This window comes from Stomoxys calcitrans, chromosome 5 (genome assembly GCF_963082655.1).
Source record: "Stomoxys calcitrans chromosome 5, idStoCalc2.1, whole genome shotgun sequence".
Lineage (NCBI taxonomy): Eukaryota > Metazoa > Arthropoda > Insecta > Diptera > Muscidae > Stomoxys > Stomoxys calcitrans.
In genome coordinates, this window is record NC_081556.1 from 141,701,315 (window position 1) to 141,717,907 (window position 16,593).

Sequence of the window (16,593 nt, forward strand, 5' to 3'; positions counted from 1 at the left end):
TAGATATTTTAAAAAATTTAAATTTATAATAATTAAATTAATAATAAAAATTAATTTAAATAAATTCAAAATTTTAAATCAATTTTGCGGCAAAATTCCAGTAAATCAGAGAATTGCATTTATAAAAACAACAACAACTAAAGTGAAACGGACGACGGTTTTGTATACAAGAATAACTCTCTAAACGCAAATACGTCGCGGTAAATGAAGAAGAATTAAGAGTGAAGTGGAAATTTGTTTGCAAATTTACAAAAACAAAGTGGAAAATTTTAAACACTAAATAGATATTGTGTAGAAGTTATAACATAAAATACATTGATATTTTATTTAGTTTCTACAGGCATTAATCGTTGAATGATTTTTCATTATGATGTTTAGTGAAAACTAAATTTTCTTTGCCTTCTCAAGTGGAGAAAATAATTATTTTCTTATTTTTTTACTTTACCCTCTTTTTGTATATTCTTAGCTCTCGAGTGTGTACGGTTGAGCGAGAGATAGAGAGTGAGAGAGGATTTGTGCAGTGCTTTTGTTATTTCTGGAGAGGGTGGATTTCGAAGTATTGCGGGGGAAAATTACTTAGCGGAGAAGTGAGCATACATCGGGCGAATTTGGTGAAACATAAGTTGGAAACGAAAAAAATGGTCAATTAAAAATTAAATAAATTTTATTTTGCAAAGAGATCACAGGCAAAATGCAATGGTCCAGCACAATCAGTGAAATGGCCTAAAAGTGGGGCAATACAACAAAAAATTTTATATGAAAATCCTAAGAGTTTAGTGAAGTGAATTAAAACCCTTTGAGAAACCAAACGCGGATACAAACAAAAAATATATCTCGTTTGCTGCAGCAAAGTCGGGCGGCGGCTGCATTTGGACGATTTCATCGGTTTGTGTTGGTTGCGTGTAAGTGTGTGCGTGTGTGTGTGTGTGTGTGTACGGGCGTGTGTGTTCCTTGGGTCTCACTGGACCCCAAAATTAACATTCGGAGAAAGAAAGAGCGACCCAGAGAGTAGAGGAGCCCATCTATCCTGTGTCTGCCAGTGTGTCGGTCAGTGGCGTTGCCAGCTAACCGGCCAGCTAGCTATTCAACCTGATCATTGATTCATCTTCAACGGGCCAAAACCCCCCAAAAAAAAACGAACAAATCCTGTTTTGTAACCTTAAATTGCAAGAAAATAAAATCGAAACAAACTTCATAATCATCACTGAATACAAGTCAACCATTGTGGTGGACGACGAAGCGACAACAGCAACAACGAAGTTAATCCCCAGCAAAACAATCTAAACGAGCAAACGAACGAATAAACATCGCAATAATCATCATCATCATTGCCATCATTTAATAAGAGGAGCAGCAGCACCAGTTCAGCAGCCAACTACTTTCGCCTTGAAAAGAAAATTTTTGCAAAAAACGGCTCCAACATGTCGACACGTTCTCAGCTAACAAAGGATTTAAATGGTAAGTTTTGACTCTTCGTGAAGCATTCAAGCGACACAACATTCCTGACCCCACCAAAAATTAAGACCATAAAGTAACAAAAATCTCTGCAAAAATATGTAAGACTCTCTTTTTGCTGTTGTTTGTGTACGTTCCAAAAAATCAGAACTTTTTTGCTTAACATTTTTATGGCCCCATTCATTGCTAAATTATTAGTGTGGGGGAGAGATGCTCTTTGGTCGAGCCAGTGTGTTGTGCGTAAGTGCCTATATGTGTTTGTGTGTGTGTGTGCATGTTTCTACGCCTTGGGCAATGTTGCCAATAGCAAATATTTTTTCTAACTAGAATTTTTTGGGCATGAATTTAAAAAGTGTGTGAAATCTTTACTTTCTGTTGGATATGAAAATGACCCTTGAAATTATTGGGGTATATTTACGATTTAAAAAAATAGTTTAAGTAAGTTAATTAAAGAAAAGTAAAGCAATTAAATCGTCAACGTTTGGTCTAGGTTTTTGGGCCCAAAAATGTCTTTGGAGCGTATGTAGGTAGCATCAGCTTGGCTATGTGGCTGTTGTTGTTGTGATCACATTTTCATGTGGAGGTGGCGATCCTTTTCAACCCCCTGTTCTTAGAAGACTCATCGGAAGATGAATTTGGACCATGCATACCACTTATGTTGGAAATCTTCTGCTATGAAGTGGTATGTGGAAAATATCAGCCGAATCGGATAACATTTGTGGCTTCTAGAAGCTCAAGAACTCAAATCGGGATATAGGTTTATATGGAAGCTATATCAGGTTATAGAACGACTTTGATTGTAGTTGGCTCGGTTGTCGGTAGTCGTAAGAGTACACCACACTGCCAGCGGATCAAGATGTTAAATCTGTAGACCGATTTATATGCCATCTATATCAGGTTATAGACCGATTTAGACCATGTCTACCAAGGATGAAAAAGTCATAAAAAAACACTACATGCAAAATGTTAGCTAAATCGGATAGTAACAGCAGCTTCTAAATCGAACACCATTTTATACGGGAGCCAGGGACGTAGCCAGGATTTTTTTTTTGGGGGGGGGGGGGGTGCCCACCCTTAATTTTTTCAAAATCGAAAATGTCCAAAATTCTTCTGTTACTCTGACATTGGTAAATATACCAGTTTCTGAAGCTTGCGGACGTTATTGGTACCATGACGGTGGTACATTCGGCGGTGACATTTGCTCATAAAGTCAGAGCTAAATATTGCACTGATTTCCAACACACTATTTATAGCCGATCCTAATATTTCAAAGCCTTCAAAATGTGGTTGTCTTTGCGTATATCTTAGTTTTTTAGTGAAATTGTCAAACTAGTATGAAAGGTGCCAGACTTTTGTTAGTGTAGTGCGTACATCCTAGACACGTTTTCGCTGTATATACGATACAGGAACGACCTACCAATGTATGACCCTTGAAACCTCCACTCCTAATATGCCCCATGAGCTATTCTAACCAATTGACGAAACGCGTCCGAAAGCGGTTGGTGTGTGAAGTGATCTCTGGAAAAGGTTCCATTGCCAAAATGTTCCATCAGTAAGCTCATGTTTTGGGGGAAATTTGGCGTGTCGAAAGTCGGCAATTTTTTATATCCAAACGAAAAAATTTCTTAAAATTCTTAGCAGTGAGATTTCTGGAATCCATTTTTAATGTCATATAGCATTTGATGGTATCTATATTTTTTTTTCCAAAAAATTTTAAAATTCAAAATTTTTAAAAAAATCGCTACGTCAATATAAATTCTCTAAATTATGAATATATAAAATTTCTTTAAAATCGAACAGCGGAATCGAGGGTCAGGCGTAATGGGTTCAAATTTTGAATTCATTAAATTTAGTATTTAGAAACAATTTTATTGATTTTTTTATAAAATTTTATCTTTAGAAAAAATTTAATAACAATATTGTCCGAAGAAAAAATTTTTAAAGAAATTTTGTCTTAATAAAAATAATTTCAAGGAGGGTCCAGTCTGTGCTGAAGTTTTGTCATTAGAGAATTTTAGGATGAAATTTTGTCCTTGGAAAAAAAAATCAGGCCGAGGGCCCCCTCCTGGCTACGTCCTTGATTGGAGCTATATCTTAACCTATACCGATATGGTCCATTTCCCATTAGCAACGACCTACCTCATTAGGAAGTGTAAATGTCAAGCGAATGTCTTTATTCGCTCCACCGTCAGCGTTGTTTTTGTGGTAGCCACATAGCATGTGGTGGTAGCGATCATCGTCAACCTCTTAAAGATGAGTAAGCTGAACAAGCTCCATAGGAGCGATCACTGCGGGAAAGTGATGGCCTTTGATTATTTAAAGGCGCCAAAAAAATTCGCCTTATCATATCTAGCCCTCAGTATATAAGCAACAGCCGGCGGCGCCAGGCCTCTCACTGAGACCCTCCTCTCGTTGCCGCTGATTGTCCGCAAATGCTGTTGCAGCTATTCCTTATACGAAACATCCCTCTATCAGTAAAATGTGGACCGTTAGCTCTCAGCTAAGCTTCTCGTGATAACTACATATGACCACCACACAGCAATCCCATAGCAGCCGGTTGTACGTACCGGATTGGCCGATTAAGTCTTTCATGGGCAAAGGCAGCCGACTGAGTTTTCAACATACAGCTACGACAACAACAACAAAAATAACACCATTACACAGATCGGAACTCAAAGTTCCAGCTTGTGTGGTGTTCATAGTTATCCCGTGCCGGGGCCGCTATCGTGATTTCAACTAATAGAAATACGGATTCATATTGGCCCCATATAGAGCGGAAGCCCCAGATCGGATGCACATTGGCCCCATATGGACTGATAAAAAGAGTATTTTTTTTATCCGATTGCGCTGAAATTTGGAACAGTGAGTTATAATGGACTCCCCCAATATCCGTGCCTAACATTGTGCAGGTCGCTCTCTATTCGGATTATTATACCATATAGACCGATCACCTCATTAAATGTCTTGGGTACATTAAAGACGTGTTTACTACCCGATTTGCTAAAATTCCGTACAGTGTGTTATATCAGCCACCTAAGCATGTGTGCCGAATATGGTCTACATTGGACCATAATGTAATACAGCTTTATTTAGACCGATATTCCTAAAAAAACTTTTCTTTAGTTGACCTGTTCCTTTATTACTCAATTTTTGTTCGGCTTGGGGTCCTTGTGTTAAACTAAATTAACACCCAGAAGGAAGAGGAATAGACCTATTGATAAGGGTACCGATCGACTCAGAATCACTTCCTGACTCGATTTAGCTATGTACAGGTCGCAACTTTCCTCTGATCGTCTTCAAATTTGGCACAAGCATTTTCTCTAGCCTAGAGACATCGCCTATTGAAATGGGGAAAAAAAATCGGTTCAGTTTGGGATATAGCTCCCACATATATGTTCGTCCGATTTGGACTAAAATTGCATTTATATCGTCATTTCCGATTCTCTCGAAATTTTGCACGAGCGGTTCTCTTATAAGTTTCGAGATAATTGGTGACTTTCATAAAAATCGGTTCAGATTTACATATAGCTCCCACATATATTTTCGTCCCATTTGGCTTGAGTTGCATTTATATCGTCATTTGAAAACCGATTCTCACGAAATTTTGCACGAGCGGTTCTCTTATAAGTTTCGACATTAGTGGTGAATTCATAGGAATAGGTTCAGATTTAGATATAGCTCCCCTATATATATTCTTCCGATTTGGACTAAAATTCCATTTATACCGTCATTTGTTTCTTATTCTCCCCCGTCGTGAAAATCCACAAAATTTTTAGCGGATAGGGGAATGCTCCATAGGAGTAGCTGTAACGGCTGTTGCGGACACTCAGTGGTAACGAGCGGAGAGTCTTAGTGAGATGCCGGGCTTCACCGGCTCTTGCACAAATACTTAATGCCTATAATGCTCGATATGACAAGCCAAGTGGTGTCGCTTCTCTACCAAGTGATGCGCTATGCGGCACGCCGTTCGGACACGGAACAATAAAGGAAGCCCCTTATCATAGAGCTTTAACTTTAATCGGATTGCACTGATTGATTTGAGAGAAGTATCGCCTGTTCCTTTATGGAATGTTCATGGGAAATTTTGTTAGTTAATCATTTTTGAAGCGATTTTGAAAAAGGGACACAGAATAGTTCATAAGCAACATCTTTTGTAAAAGTGATTACTGGCGGTAAACAAAAAATTTAACATAAAAATAAGTAAATTAAAACTTAATTAAAAATACCATAAATCCATTCAAATTTGATTAAACATGAGGACCTTAAGCCAAACAAAAATTGAGTTATTCCTAAAAAAGTTTTTAGCTACATAATTCGTGTAATTTTCATCGGTTTTAGACGAAATAGGGATATTTATTAGTAAAAAATCGTGCAAATACGATCTACGATGGAAGATACATAGGTTATTTCTTTTTTATTTTATTTCATTTCATTCCATTTCATTTCACTCCATTTCATTCAATTTCATTCCATTTCATTCCATTTCACTCCATTTCATATCATTTCATTTCATTTCATTTTATTCCATTTGATTTGATTTGATTTGACTTCATTTCATTCAGTCATTTTTTTACTTTATTTTATTTTGTTTTATTTTATTTTATTTTATTTTTTTTATTTAATTTTTTTTTATTTTATTTTATTTTATTTTATTTATTTATTTTATTTTTTTTTTATTTTATTTTATTTTTTTTATTTCATTTTTTATTTTATTTTATGTTATTTTATTTTATTTTATTTTATTTTATTTTATTTTATTTTATTTTATTTTATTTTATTTTATTTTATTTTATTTTATTTTATTTTATTTTATTTTATTTTAATTTTATTTTATTTTATTTTATTTTATTTTATTTTATTTTATTTTAATTTTATTTTATTTTATTTTATTTTATTTTATTTTTTTTAATTAATATTATTTTTATTTTAATTTATTTAAATTTCTAACAAAGCACTTGCAAATTGTTTGAAATCGTTTTAGTTGAAAAATTCATTAAAACGGCAACACTATTCTTGAGATTGGTAAATTTTGAAGTGTATGTATGCTGTGCGCGCGCTCTTTGTTTGTTTCCTTCTTTTAAAATCTTTCGCTTTGCCTCTCTGCCTCTGCCCTCCCACAAATCAATTCTTGGGCTGACGTTTATTGTGGTGCATAAACTTCGTTGGGCTGTCCTTGTGCGTTATTTTTGTTGTCGCTGTCGTTGTGTAGTGTCGTTTAATCCTTGTGTATCCATTTACTCACTCATTCGCATTTATTTTTGACATAACACAGTTGCTCTCTTCTCATCATGATTGGTGGCGCTGGCTGTTGTGGTTAATGTTGTTATTGTATTTGCTGACTAAAAACCCGCTCTCTCTCTCTCTCCCTCACGCTTAAAATGCACTTTTTTGCGCCCATCACTCATTCCTGTTTTGCGTTTTTTTTTAGAGTTCCCCCATTAACTTCCTTTTGGTGAGAGGCAAATTTCCTGCCAAAAAATGACATCAGAATAGTGTTGTTTGCAGCTACGGTTCTTTGTGAATTGAAGGAAGGATAGTGGTTGTGGAAAAATAAATATTACCTTTTGGCATAGCCCCAGAGTAAGATTATTGGGTGGCCTCCCCACATTTGACCAACAATAGTCTAGTAAAGTAAACATGCTAAGGTGGTGTAAGTCAATCTTCCACCCACTCACTGTACATACACTCCAACACACACACACAAGCCTATCCCTTGAGAACCGCTATTCGAATTCGTCACTTTTGCCACAGCAATTAATTGCTGTTGATATGTGATGATGATGATTGTGACAAGTAAAAAACAGGGGTGCCAAAAAAAACCGATGGTCATTGAACTTTGAGTTTTTATATTATTAAGAGTAATTTAACATAACTTTTTTATGAAAAAAAGTTCATTGCAGTAGATTTTATTTGATTAATTTTTATTTAAATATTTTGGCAATCAAATTTTAAATTTTAGGAAATACAATAGTACCAAATGTAACCTTCGCTAATTTTCAGGGGAAAAGGGTACTAAATTTGTCCTCTCCTTGAGGAAAACTGTAGTTTCCCTTTGGAAAAGGGTATTAAAACTATCCTTTCCTTTGGGAAGGGGTACTAAAACTACACTTTTCTTTGGGAAAGTGTACTCAAACTACACTTTCCTTTGTGAAAGGGTACTAAATCTACCATTTTCTTTGGAAAAGAGCACCAAAACTAGCCTTTTCTTTGGGATAGCGTACTAAACCTATCCTTTCCTTTAGAAAAGGGTACTAAAACTACCCTATCCTTTGGGAGAGGGTAATAAAACTATCCTTTCCTATGGGGAAGGGTACTGAAAGTAGTCTTTACTTTGGAAATGGTTACTAAAACTACGATTTTCTTTGGAAAGGGTAGTAAAACTAGCCTTTTCTTTGAGAAAGGGCACCAAACTTATCCTTTCCTTTGGGATAGGGTACTAAAGCTACCCTTTCCTTTGGGAAAGAGTACTGAAACTAAAACTACTATTTCCATGGAAATGGTAATAAAACTACCCTCTCCTTTGGGAGGGGTGCTAAATCTACCCTTGCCTTTATGAAAGGGTATTGAAGCTGCCCTTTTCTTTGGGAAAGGGTACAAAAACTACCCTTTCCTTTGCGTACTAAAACTAACATTTCCTTTGGGAGAGGATACTAAACCTATCCTTTCCTTTTAGAAAGGGTACTAAAATTACTCTTCCTTTGGTAAAGGGGCCGTTTTCGCTTCCTTTCCTTTGGGAAAGGGTACTAAAGCTACCCTTTCCTTTGGAAAAAGGTACTAAAACTAGCATTTCCTTTGGAAGAGGTTACTAAACCTATGCTTTCCTTTTAGAAAAGGCACTAAAACTACCCTTTCTTTTGGGATAGGGAAAGAAAATTTTTTTTCTTTGTCGAAAGTGTACAGAAACTAGTCTTGCTTTTCGAAAAGGGTACTAAAACTACAATTTTCTTTGGAAAAGGGTAATGAAACAAACCTTTTCTTTAGAAAAGGGTAATAAAACTACCCTTTCCTTTGGGAAAGGGTGCAGAATCTACCCTTTACTCTCGGAAAGGGTACTTAAAACTACCATTTTCTTTGGAAAGGGAAAACAACTACCCTTCCTTTGGCATATTGTACTAAAATTACCCCTTCCTTTGAAAAAGGGTACTAAAATTATCCTTTCCTTTGTGAAAGGGTACTAAAATTGTCATTTCCTTTGTGAAAGGGTACTAAAACTACCCTTTTCTTTGTGAAAGGGTACTAAAACTGTCCTTTCTTTGATAAAGGGCACTGAAGCTATCCTTTCCTTTAGGAAAGTGTACTAAATCTACCCTTGTTTTGTGAAAGAGTATTGAATCTAACATTTACTTTGGACAAGGGTATTTAAACTACTATTTCCTTTGAAAAGGGTAACAAAACTACCTTTTCCTTTAGGAAGGGTACTAAACTAACTTTTCTTTTAGGAAAGGGTACTAAACTACCCTTTCCTTTGGGACACTTTTTTTTTGGGAAAGTGTACTAAAACGATCCTCTCCTTTGCCAAAGGGTGCTAAAACTTTCCTTCCGTTTAGGAAAGGGTGCTAAAACAACCCTTTCGTTTGGGAAAGGGTACTAAAACTATATTTTTTTTAGGAAAAGGGTACATTACCTACCCTTTCGTTTGGGAAAGGGTACTAAAACTACCCTTTCCTTTGGAAAAGTGTATTAAACTACCCTTTCCTTTGAGAAAGTGTACTAAAACTTCCCTTTCGTTTGGTATAGGGTACTAACACTATCCTTTTCTTTGGTTGAAGTACTTAAACAATCCCTTCCTTAGAAAAAAAGGTACATAACCTAGCCTTTCGTTTGGGAAAGGTTACTAAAACTACCCTTTCCTTTGGTAAAGGGTACTAAACTACCCTTTTCTTTGGTAAAGTTTACTAAAACTACCCTTTCTTATGGTAAAGGGTACTAAACTACCCTTTTCTTTGGTAAAGTTTACTAAAACTACCCTTTTTTATGGTAAAGGGTACTAAAACTACCCTTTCCTTTGTGAAAGGGTACTAAAACAACACTTTCCGTTGGGAAAGAGTACTAAAAATATCCTTTTCATTGGGAAAGGATACTAAAAATGCCCTTTCCGTTGGGAAAGGGTATTAAAACTACCCTTTCCGTTGGATAAGAGTACTAAAACTTCCCTTTCGTTTGGTATAGGGTACTAAAACTATCCTTTTCTTTGGGAAAGGGTACTAAACTACCCTTTCCTTTGGTAAAGTTTAATAAAACTACCCTTTCTTTTGGTAAAGGGTACTAAAACTTCCCTTTCGTTTGGTATAGGGTACTAAAAGTACCATTTTCTTTGGAAAAGGGTACTAAAACTACACTTTCCTTCGTGAAAGGGTACTAAAACAACACTTTCCGTTGGGAAAGGGTACTAAAACTACCCTTTCCTTTGGGAAAGGGTACTAAAACTACCCTTTCCTTTGGGAAAGGGTACTAAAACTACCCTTTCCGTTGGGAAAGCTTACTAAAAATACCCTATCCGTTGGGAAAGAGTACTAAAAATACCCTTTTCGTTGGGAAAGGGTACTAAAACTACCATTTTTGTTGGAAAGTTTAATTTACCCTTTCCGTTGCGCAAAGGCTATTAAAACTACCCTTTCCGTGGGGAAAGGGTATTAAAACTACCTTTTCCATTGGGAAAGGGCACTAAAAATTCCCTTTCCGTTGGGAAAGGCTACTAAAAATACCCTTTCCGTTGGGAAAGGGTATTAAAAATACGCGTTCCTTTCGTAAAGAGTACTAAAACTAAACTTTCCTTTGGAAATGAGTACTAAAACTACCCTTTCCTTTTGAAAAGGGTACTAAGACTACCCTTCAGTTTGGGATAGGTTACTAAAACTGTCCTTTCCGTTGGGAAAGATTGCATAAACTACCCTTCCAGTTCAGAGTTGAGCCAACTTCAATCGACTCCGTGCCGGACTCCGACTCAAAATGAATTCTCTGACTTAAACTGCAGCTTAAAAAACACTTCTGAACTTTGATCAATTCATTTTATATATCAATTGAATATGTACATGGCATCGAAAAAGCAAATTAAGCTGTAAATCAAAATGTGTCCCACAGCAATAAATTTTAGCGCAATAAAAATATTTCGAATTTTTTTATTAATGAAAAATTACTTAAATATTCACATCATAATTCTCTTTTATGACAGCTCTTATAGAGCTTAACGGGAGTATCAAAGATTTCATTAAATGATTATCAAAAGGTCCATTTAAAATATTCACAAAATAAATCTTTACATTTTTGATTATATTGAAAGTCATAATTATCAATCTCACAGCTCATTTGTTTTGTGAGAATTGTAAATGGATGGCGATAGCATTCAAAATGAGCTCAGTGTAAAGCTCATTTAAATGCACTTTTCTCCCCTTCCCCCAAACCTCAGCGAACTCGAAACTCGAAGAGATAAAAATACAGGCGCAGGTTGATCTTTTAATAGACTGTTCGATTTGTCTTTATCACTGTGCGTTTGGTCTGAATACCCGCATAATCTTCTCCAAAAGGGACTGCCACAAAATTTTATGCCATCATTGCGATGAGTCTGAGTGATGCTGTCATGCCTTTCACAACAACACCAGAAAAAAAAGAAAAATCATTTTCTCAGCTGGCGGGTCAATGTTGGGCCGCCCGTCTAAGGCATTTGCTGACTATTTGGAGGGACTAATGCTAAAACAGCAAGTGCTTCCATAAATAACCAAATAAACGGTGACACAAGAAGAGCAGATGGACTGTCATGGATGGGTAGACTAAAGTCAAAACAGCAAAAAATATTTGACACTTTTTTGTGATGTTTGTAAAGAAATTTCCCAAGTTGAATTAGGTATGCGTCATAAATTTGGACAACTTTAAAACTCACTCACATAAATCAATTGGAAAAATCTTACTTAGACATGGATATCACTGACAATGAATCGGTAGAGTATGGCTACTAAAAAATGGTATAAAGAATTCAGGTATAGTGTATTGGCATTTATATCTTGGATTTTTTGTTGACGAAATATCGTGGATTTGCCTTATTTTAGAATTATATGCTACTAACTTTGAGGTTTTCATTGATGTTTGTGTGCTGAACCTACCAAACTTATAGCTATTTCTTAAAGTATTTTTTTTAAAACTTATTTATAGCACATATCACAAGATAAACGCAAGATAAGAATAAAATCAGAATGGCATTAAATATTTGGATATGCGTTCTTAACTTATCTGAAATGCTATCTCATAAAATTTTGATTGGCTATTTATTTTGTACTTGATACCATTTTAAGCAGAAAAGACGAAATACGCATATTTGGCCGGCTGAAGTATATTTACAGGCTTTTTTAGGGAAACACTCTTAAATATATGAGTATGGACTGAAATGTGAGGCAGTTATAGATTTTCATTGCTTTTCTCAACCTCATATAACAATAAAATGCTAATAAATACCTCATTAGGATGTGAGATTGTCAATGCGATAAAGATTGTCAGTGCGATAAAACTGGTTGCATACAATTCAATACCAATAAGCTTGTGTATAACATAGTGAACGCCGATTAGAGCGGAGAACTAAGCCGATTGGGGCTTATTACTTGGACCCAAATTTTTATCATATTCGTGTTCTGGTCTCCAATACCTTTCATTTGATACCCGTATTGTGTCCATCGGACCACCTTCGGATATGGATGGTGTTTTTGGGGTAAGGGGGAGGGTCCGCCTTTAAGAAAATCGGTTCAGCCAAGTATCATATAGTCATAATGGGTGAAATTGCGTTTTTGAGGGGTGGCGTGACCCCCTATACTTTGATCTGATTTTGTATGCCAGATTCGAAATCTACTCCCGAATACCCTTTATTTGAGCCCCATATTAAAATGAACGTCCAATATGTTTGTTTGGGGAAGTCTTGGGATTGCGGCTCGATAAGTTGCCCAAAAAGTAATTGCGGATTTTTCATATAGTCGGTGTTGAAAAATTTTTTCACAGCTTGTGACTCTGTAATTGCATTCTTTCTTCTGTCAGTTATCAGCTGTTACTTTTAGCTTGCTTAAGAAAAAAAGTGTAAAAAAAGTATATTTGATTAAAGTTCATTCTAAGTTTTATTAAAAATGCATTTACTTTCTTTTAAAAAATCCGCAATTACTTTTTGGGCAACCCAATGCTTTGATTCAAATTTTAATATCATATTCGTATTCTACTCTCCAATACCTTTCATTTGATACCCATATTGACCCGATCGGTCCACTTTTGATTTTGGGTTGCGGTTTTGGCATAAGGGGGAGGGTCCGTCCCCCTTCCGATACCGAAAAACTACACATTCTCTGTTTCCTTCCGAACCAACCTGCTGTTTTTCAGTCTATGCGGAACAAACAAACCATGTCCCATATATCCGTGATTGGCTAATGTACCCATTTTGGGCGGTTTTGTGGGGGTGGAGTGACCCTCTATACTTCGACATGAATTTGTATGCCAGATTCATTATCTACTCCCGCATACTTTTCATTTGATACCCATATTGTCCTTATCGGTGCACTTTTGATTTTGGGTGATGCAGGGCGTACCCCCAAACTCTTGGCTCCAAAATTGGATATCAAATTCGTTTTCTACTCTCAAATACCTTTCATTTGAATCCCATATTGAAATAATGGGTCAATTGACCTATTCGACGTATTTTTAGAAGAAAAAGCCTAACCTAGACTCGATTTTTAATGTCATATTCGTAATCTACTGCTAAATTTGAATTTATTTGAATCCCATATAGCCATGGGCGGCTGATAGGCCCTATTGGGGGGTTTTTGGGGTGAAGCGACATCCCATTACTTGAACCTCATATTTTATGCCATATGGGACTCATTTGAGTCCCATATTGATAGGAACATCGAATATATCTCTTTAGAGGTGTTTTGGGGTTAGGGCGGCACCTCCCATTAATTCGACCTAACTTTGTATGCCATATTTGTAATCTACTGTCGAATACTTTTCATTTGAATCCCATATTGACATGAACGTCGAATATATCTCCTTAGAGGAGTTTTGGAGTTAGGGCAGCCCGCTGGGTACTTGGACCCAAATGTTAATACGATATTTGTTTTCTAGTCTCCAATAGCTTTCATTTGATACCCATAGTGTGCCTATCAGTCTACTTTTGGTCTTGGATTGGATTTTTGGGGTAAGGGGGCGGGACCACCACCCGGGATATCTAAAAATTATATAGCCTATGTTTCCTTCCAAACCTACACAATCTGTGAAAATTTGAAGAAAATCGGTTCAGCCGTTTTTGATTCTACGGAACAAACAAACAAACCGAGTCCCATATGGCCATAATGGGTCATTTGCCCATTTGAGGCGTTTTTAGGGGGTAGGGTGACCCCTTATACTTCGATCTGATTTTGTATGCCAGAATCGTAATCTACTCTCGAATACCTTTCATTTGGGCCCCATATTGACATGAACACCCAAAATGTCTGTTTGGGGGAGATTTGGGGTTGGGACGGCCCGATGGGTACTTATACCCAATTTTTTTAGATCATATTCGTATTCTACTCTTCAATACCTTTCATTTGATATCCATATTGCCCTTATCGGTGCACTTTTCATTTTGAGTGGTATTTTTGGGGTGAGGGGGAGGGTCCGCCCCCTTCCGATATCGACAATTATATAGCCGATGTTTCCTTACAGACCAACCTACACAATTTGTGAAAATTTCGAGAAAATCAGTTCAGCCGTTTTTGAGTCTATACGGAACAACCAAACAAACCGATTTCCATATAGTCGTGATTGGCTAATATGCCCATTTGAAAGTTTTTGGGGGGTGGTATAGGGGGCTATACTTCCACTTGATTTGGTATTCCAGATTCTTAATCTACTCCCGAGTAACTTTTATTTAAGCCCCTTATTGAAATGGACGTTCAATTTATCTGCTTTTAGAAGTTTTGGGGTTAGGGCGACTTCCTGGCTACTTGGACCCAATTTAATACCATATTCGTATTCTACTCTTCAATACCTTTCATTTGATATCCATTTTATCCTTATCGGTCCACTTTTGATTTTGAGTGTTGTTTTTGGGGTAACGGGGGAGGGTGCGCCCGATTCCGATATCAACAAATTGTAAATCCTATTTCTCCTTTCTGACCATATTCGCAATCTACTCTCTAATACCTTTCATTTGAGTCCCATATTGCCATGATCGTTGAATAAACCTATCTTACGGGGGTTTTGGGGTTGGGGCGGCCCCCAGTTACTTGGGCCCAATTTTTAATATGAAATTCGTACTCTACTCCTGAATACCTTTCATTTGAGTCCCATATTGTCACAATCGGGACAATATGGGACTTTTGGGTTCAGGGGGAGGGTCCGCCCCCCCTTCCGATATCAAATATTTATATAACCAACCTACACAATCTGTGAAAATTTCAAGGTAATTGGTTCAGCCGTTTTTGAGTCTTTAGGACAGTCTATAAACACAAATTAATTTTTATATATAAGCCTTGGTCAACATTCGTTTTTGTCGAAAATTTTCCCAAAATGGAATTTTTGTAGTATATTTCGTCGAAATTTAATATATGTACAACTTTATGAAGAAATCGATTTTTTTTCAAAAATTTCGTCGAAATTTGATTTTCATAGAAAATTTTGTCGCAATTTTTTTTTCATAGAAATTTTTGTCTTTTCTTTTGTTATTTTTTACCAGTGATTTTTGTTTCAGTGTAAACCTTTTTTTTTTCTCCCAGTGCATATAGTCTCCGGTCATAACCACATCATATCAAGCGTAAGATACAATTATTGTCACATCAACGGAGCAGTAAGTGTTCCTTCCTTTTTGTCCACTTTTGTCTTCTACCCCATGCTGAAGGCGGTTGGCCCCAACATGTCAGCTGTCATTTGTTTGGTAGATGTTGACATTGCTGCCGTTGGTGCTGCTGCTGTCGCTGCAGCTTTCATTGTTGTAGTTATTGTTGGTGCTGCCGGGGCCGCTGTCTGTCCCTAAGAAGAAGAAGAAGAAGTAGGCGTTCTAATACAAAAACAAATGTAAACATTTACAGAAGCACACGAGTGTTACTTCCAACATCAACATGAAATCACTGGCTCTGTTATCATTTTCTTGTGTTGCAACAATGGCGATGTTGTTGTTGGTGGTGTCTAGCTATGTTGCCGGTGGAAAAAACAAAGTTTATCAGCCATCCAAGAACCTTTAAAGGAACTCATTTTGAATCTTGTCAAGATTTTTTTATAACCGACCTTAGCAGAGCGGAAGACACCAACGGGTAAAGCGAACATAATAGAAGCAACTAAGACCCCGCCTTCATCTAGCCATGCCATCCATTGCTATGACGAAGTTACAACCATGTCGCTTCCGTACAATGCACTGAAAAATCGTAGGTGTCCCTTTAACAAAAACACAAATAGAAAAAAAAGGAAAAAACAAACAAAGCCGAGATATGATGAGGTGCTTGCAGCTCTTTCAGAGATGTTATGTTACTGCATACTTTGACTTGGTTAATGACAATAACGTTGATGTTGACGTTGAGATGGGGCCATGATTTCTGCTGCTGCAGTTGCAGTCGCAGCTGCATCGCGCTGAACTCAATTTAAATAATAATTTCCGCTCTACAGGATAATTAAATGATGACGAAGAGCATGGAGTAAGCAAAGTAGCGATGATTGCGATGACTGGAGGAAAATTCTATTGCGTGTCGTTAACACCTAAGCATTTTTCCCAAGTGCATAATAGACAGTGACAGTGAAGTCTTAAAGATATTGCAGTAAATTTCCTTTGACTTGGATAAAAATGTAAATTTTCACCACTTACCGTGAGAGGGAAAATGAACCTATCAATATGGCCTTTAAGGCAAGGAACTGTAGCAAAGAAATACTTAATGCTTGTCTAAGGAAATTTGTTTTTCATAGAAAATTTCATGTTCGTGAAGATAAATTTGAATATAACTTAGCCCAGACACAAACCTGTCATTTTAACAGAGCTATGTTAAGTGATAAACAGAGCACTGTTAACTAATTTTCTTTTGTATTTTTAATTAAAAAAAAATATTTTTAGCATTTTCTCACCAAATATTTTCTAAAATCACTTGCTAAAGAATTTATCTACAACTATAAAATGCTTAATAATAGCTAAAACCTCAAACCTCT

The 16,593-nt window shown here is 36.4% G+C and overlaps 1 protein-coding gene across 3 annotated transcripts in view; it reads left to right on the forward strand.

Moving 5' to 3' along the window:
• Window positions 1-16,593, forward strand: part of LOC106086990 (F-actin-uncapping protein LRRC16A) — a 184,737-nt gene continuing 168,144 nt past the window's right edge. For 2 of the 3 annotated variants that reach the window (XM_059368710.1, XM_059368713.1), the window contains exons 1-2: window positions 1-200; window positions 467-1,458. In XM_059368710.1, coding sequence (XP_059224693.1) covers window positions 1,422-1,458 — 37 coding nt within the window. In that variant the 5' untranslated portion in view covers window positions 1-200; window positions 467-1,421. The remainder of the gene's footprint in view (window positions 201-466; window positions 1,459-16,593) is intronic. The other variant, XM_059368711.1, reaches the window with a different exon arrangement.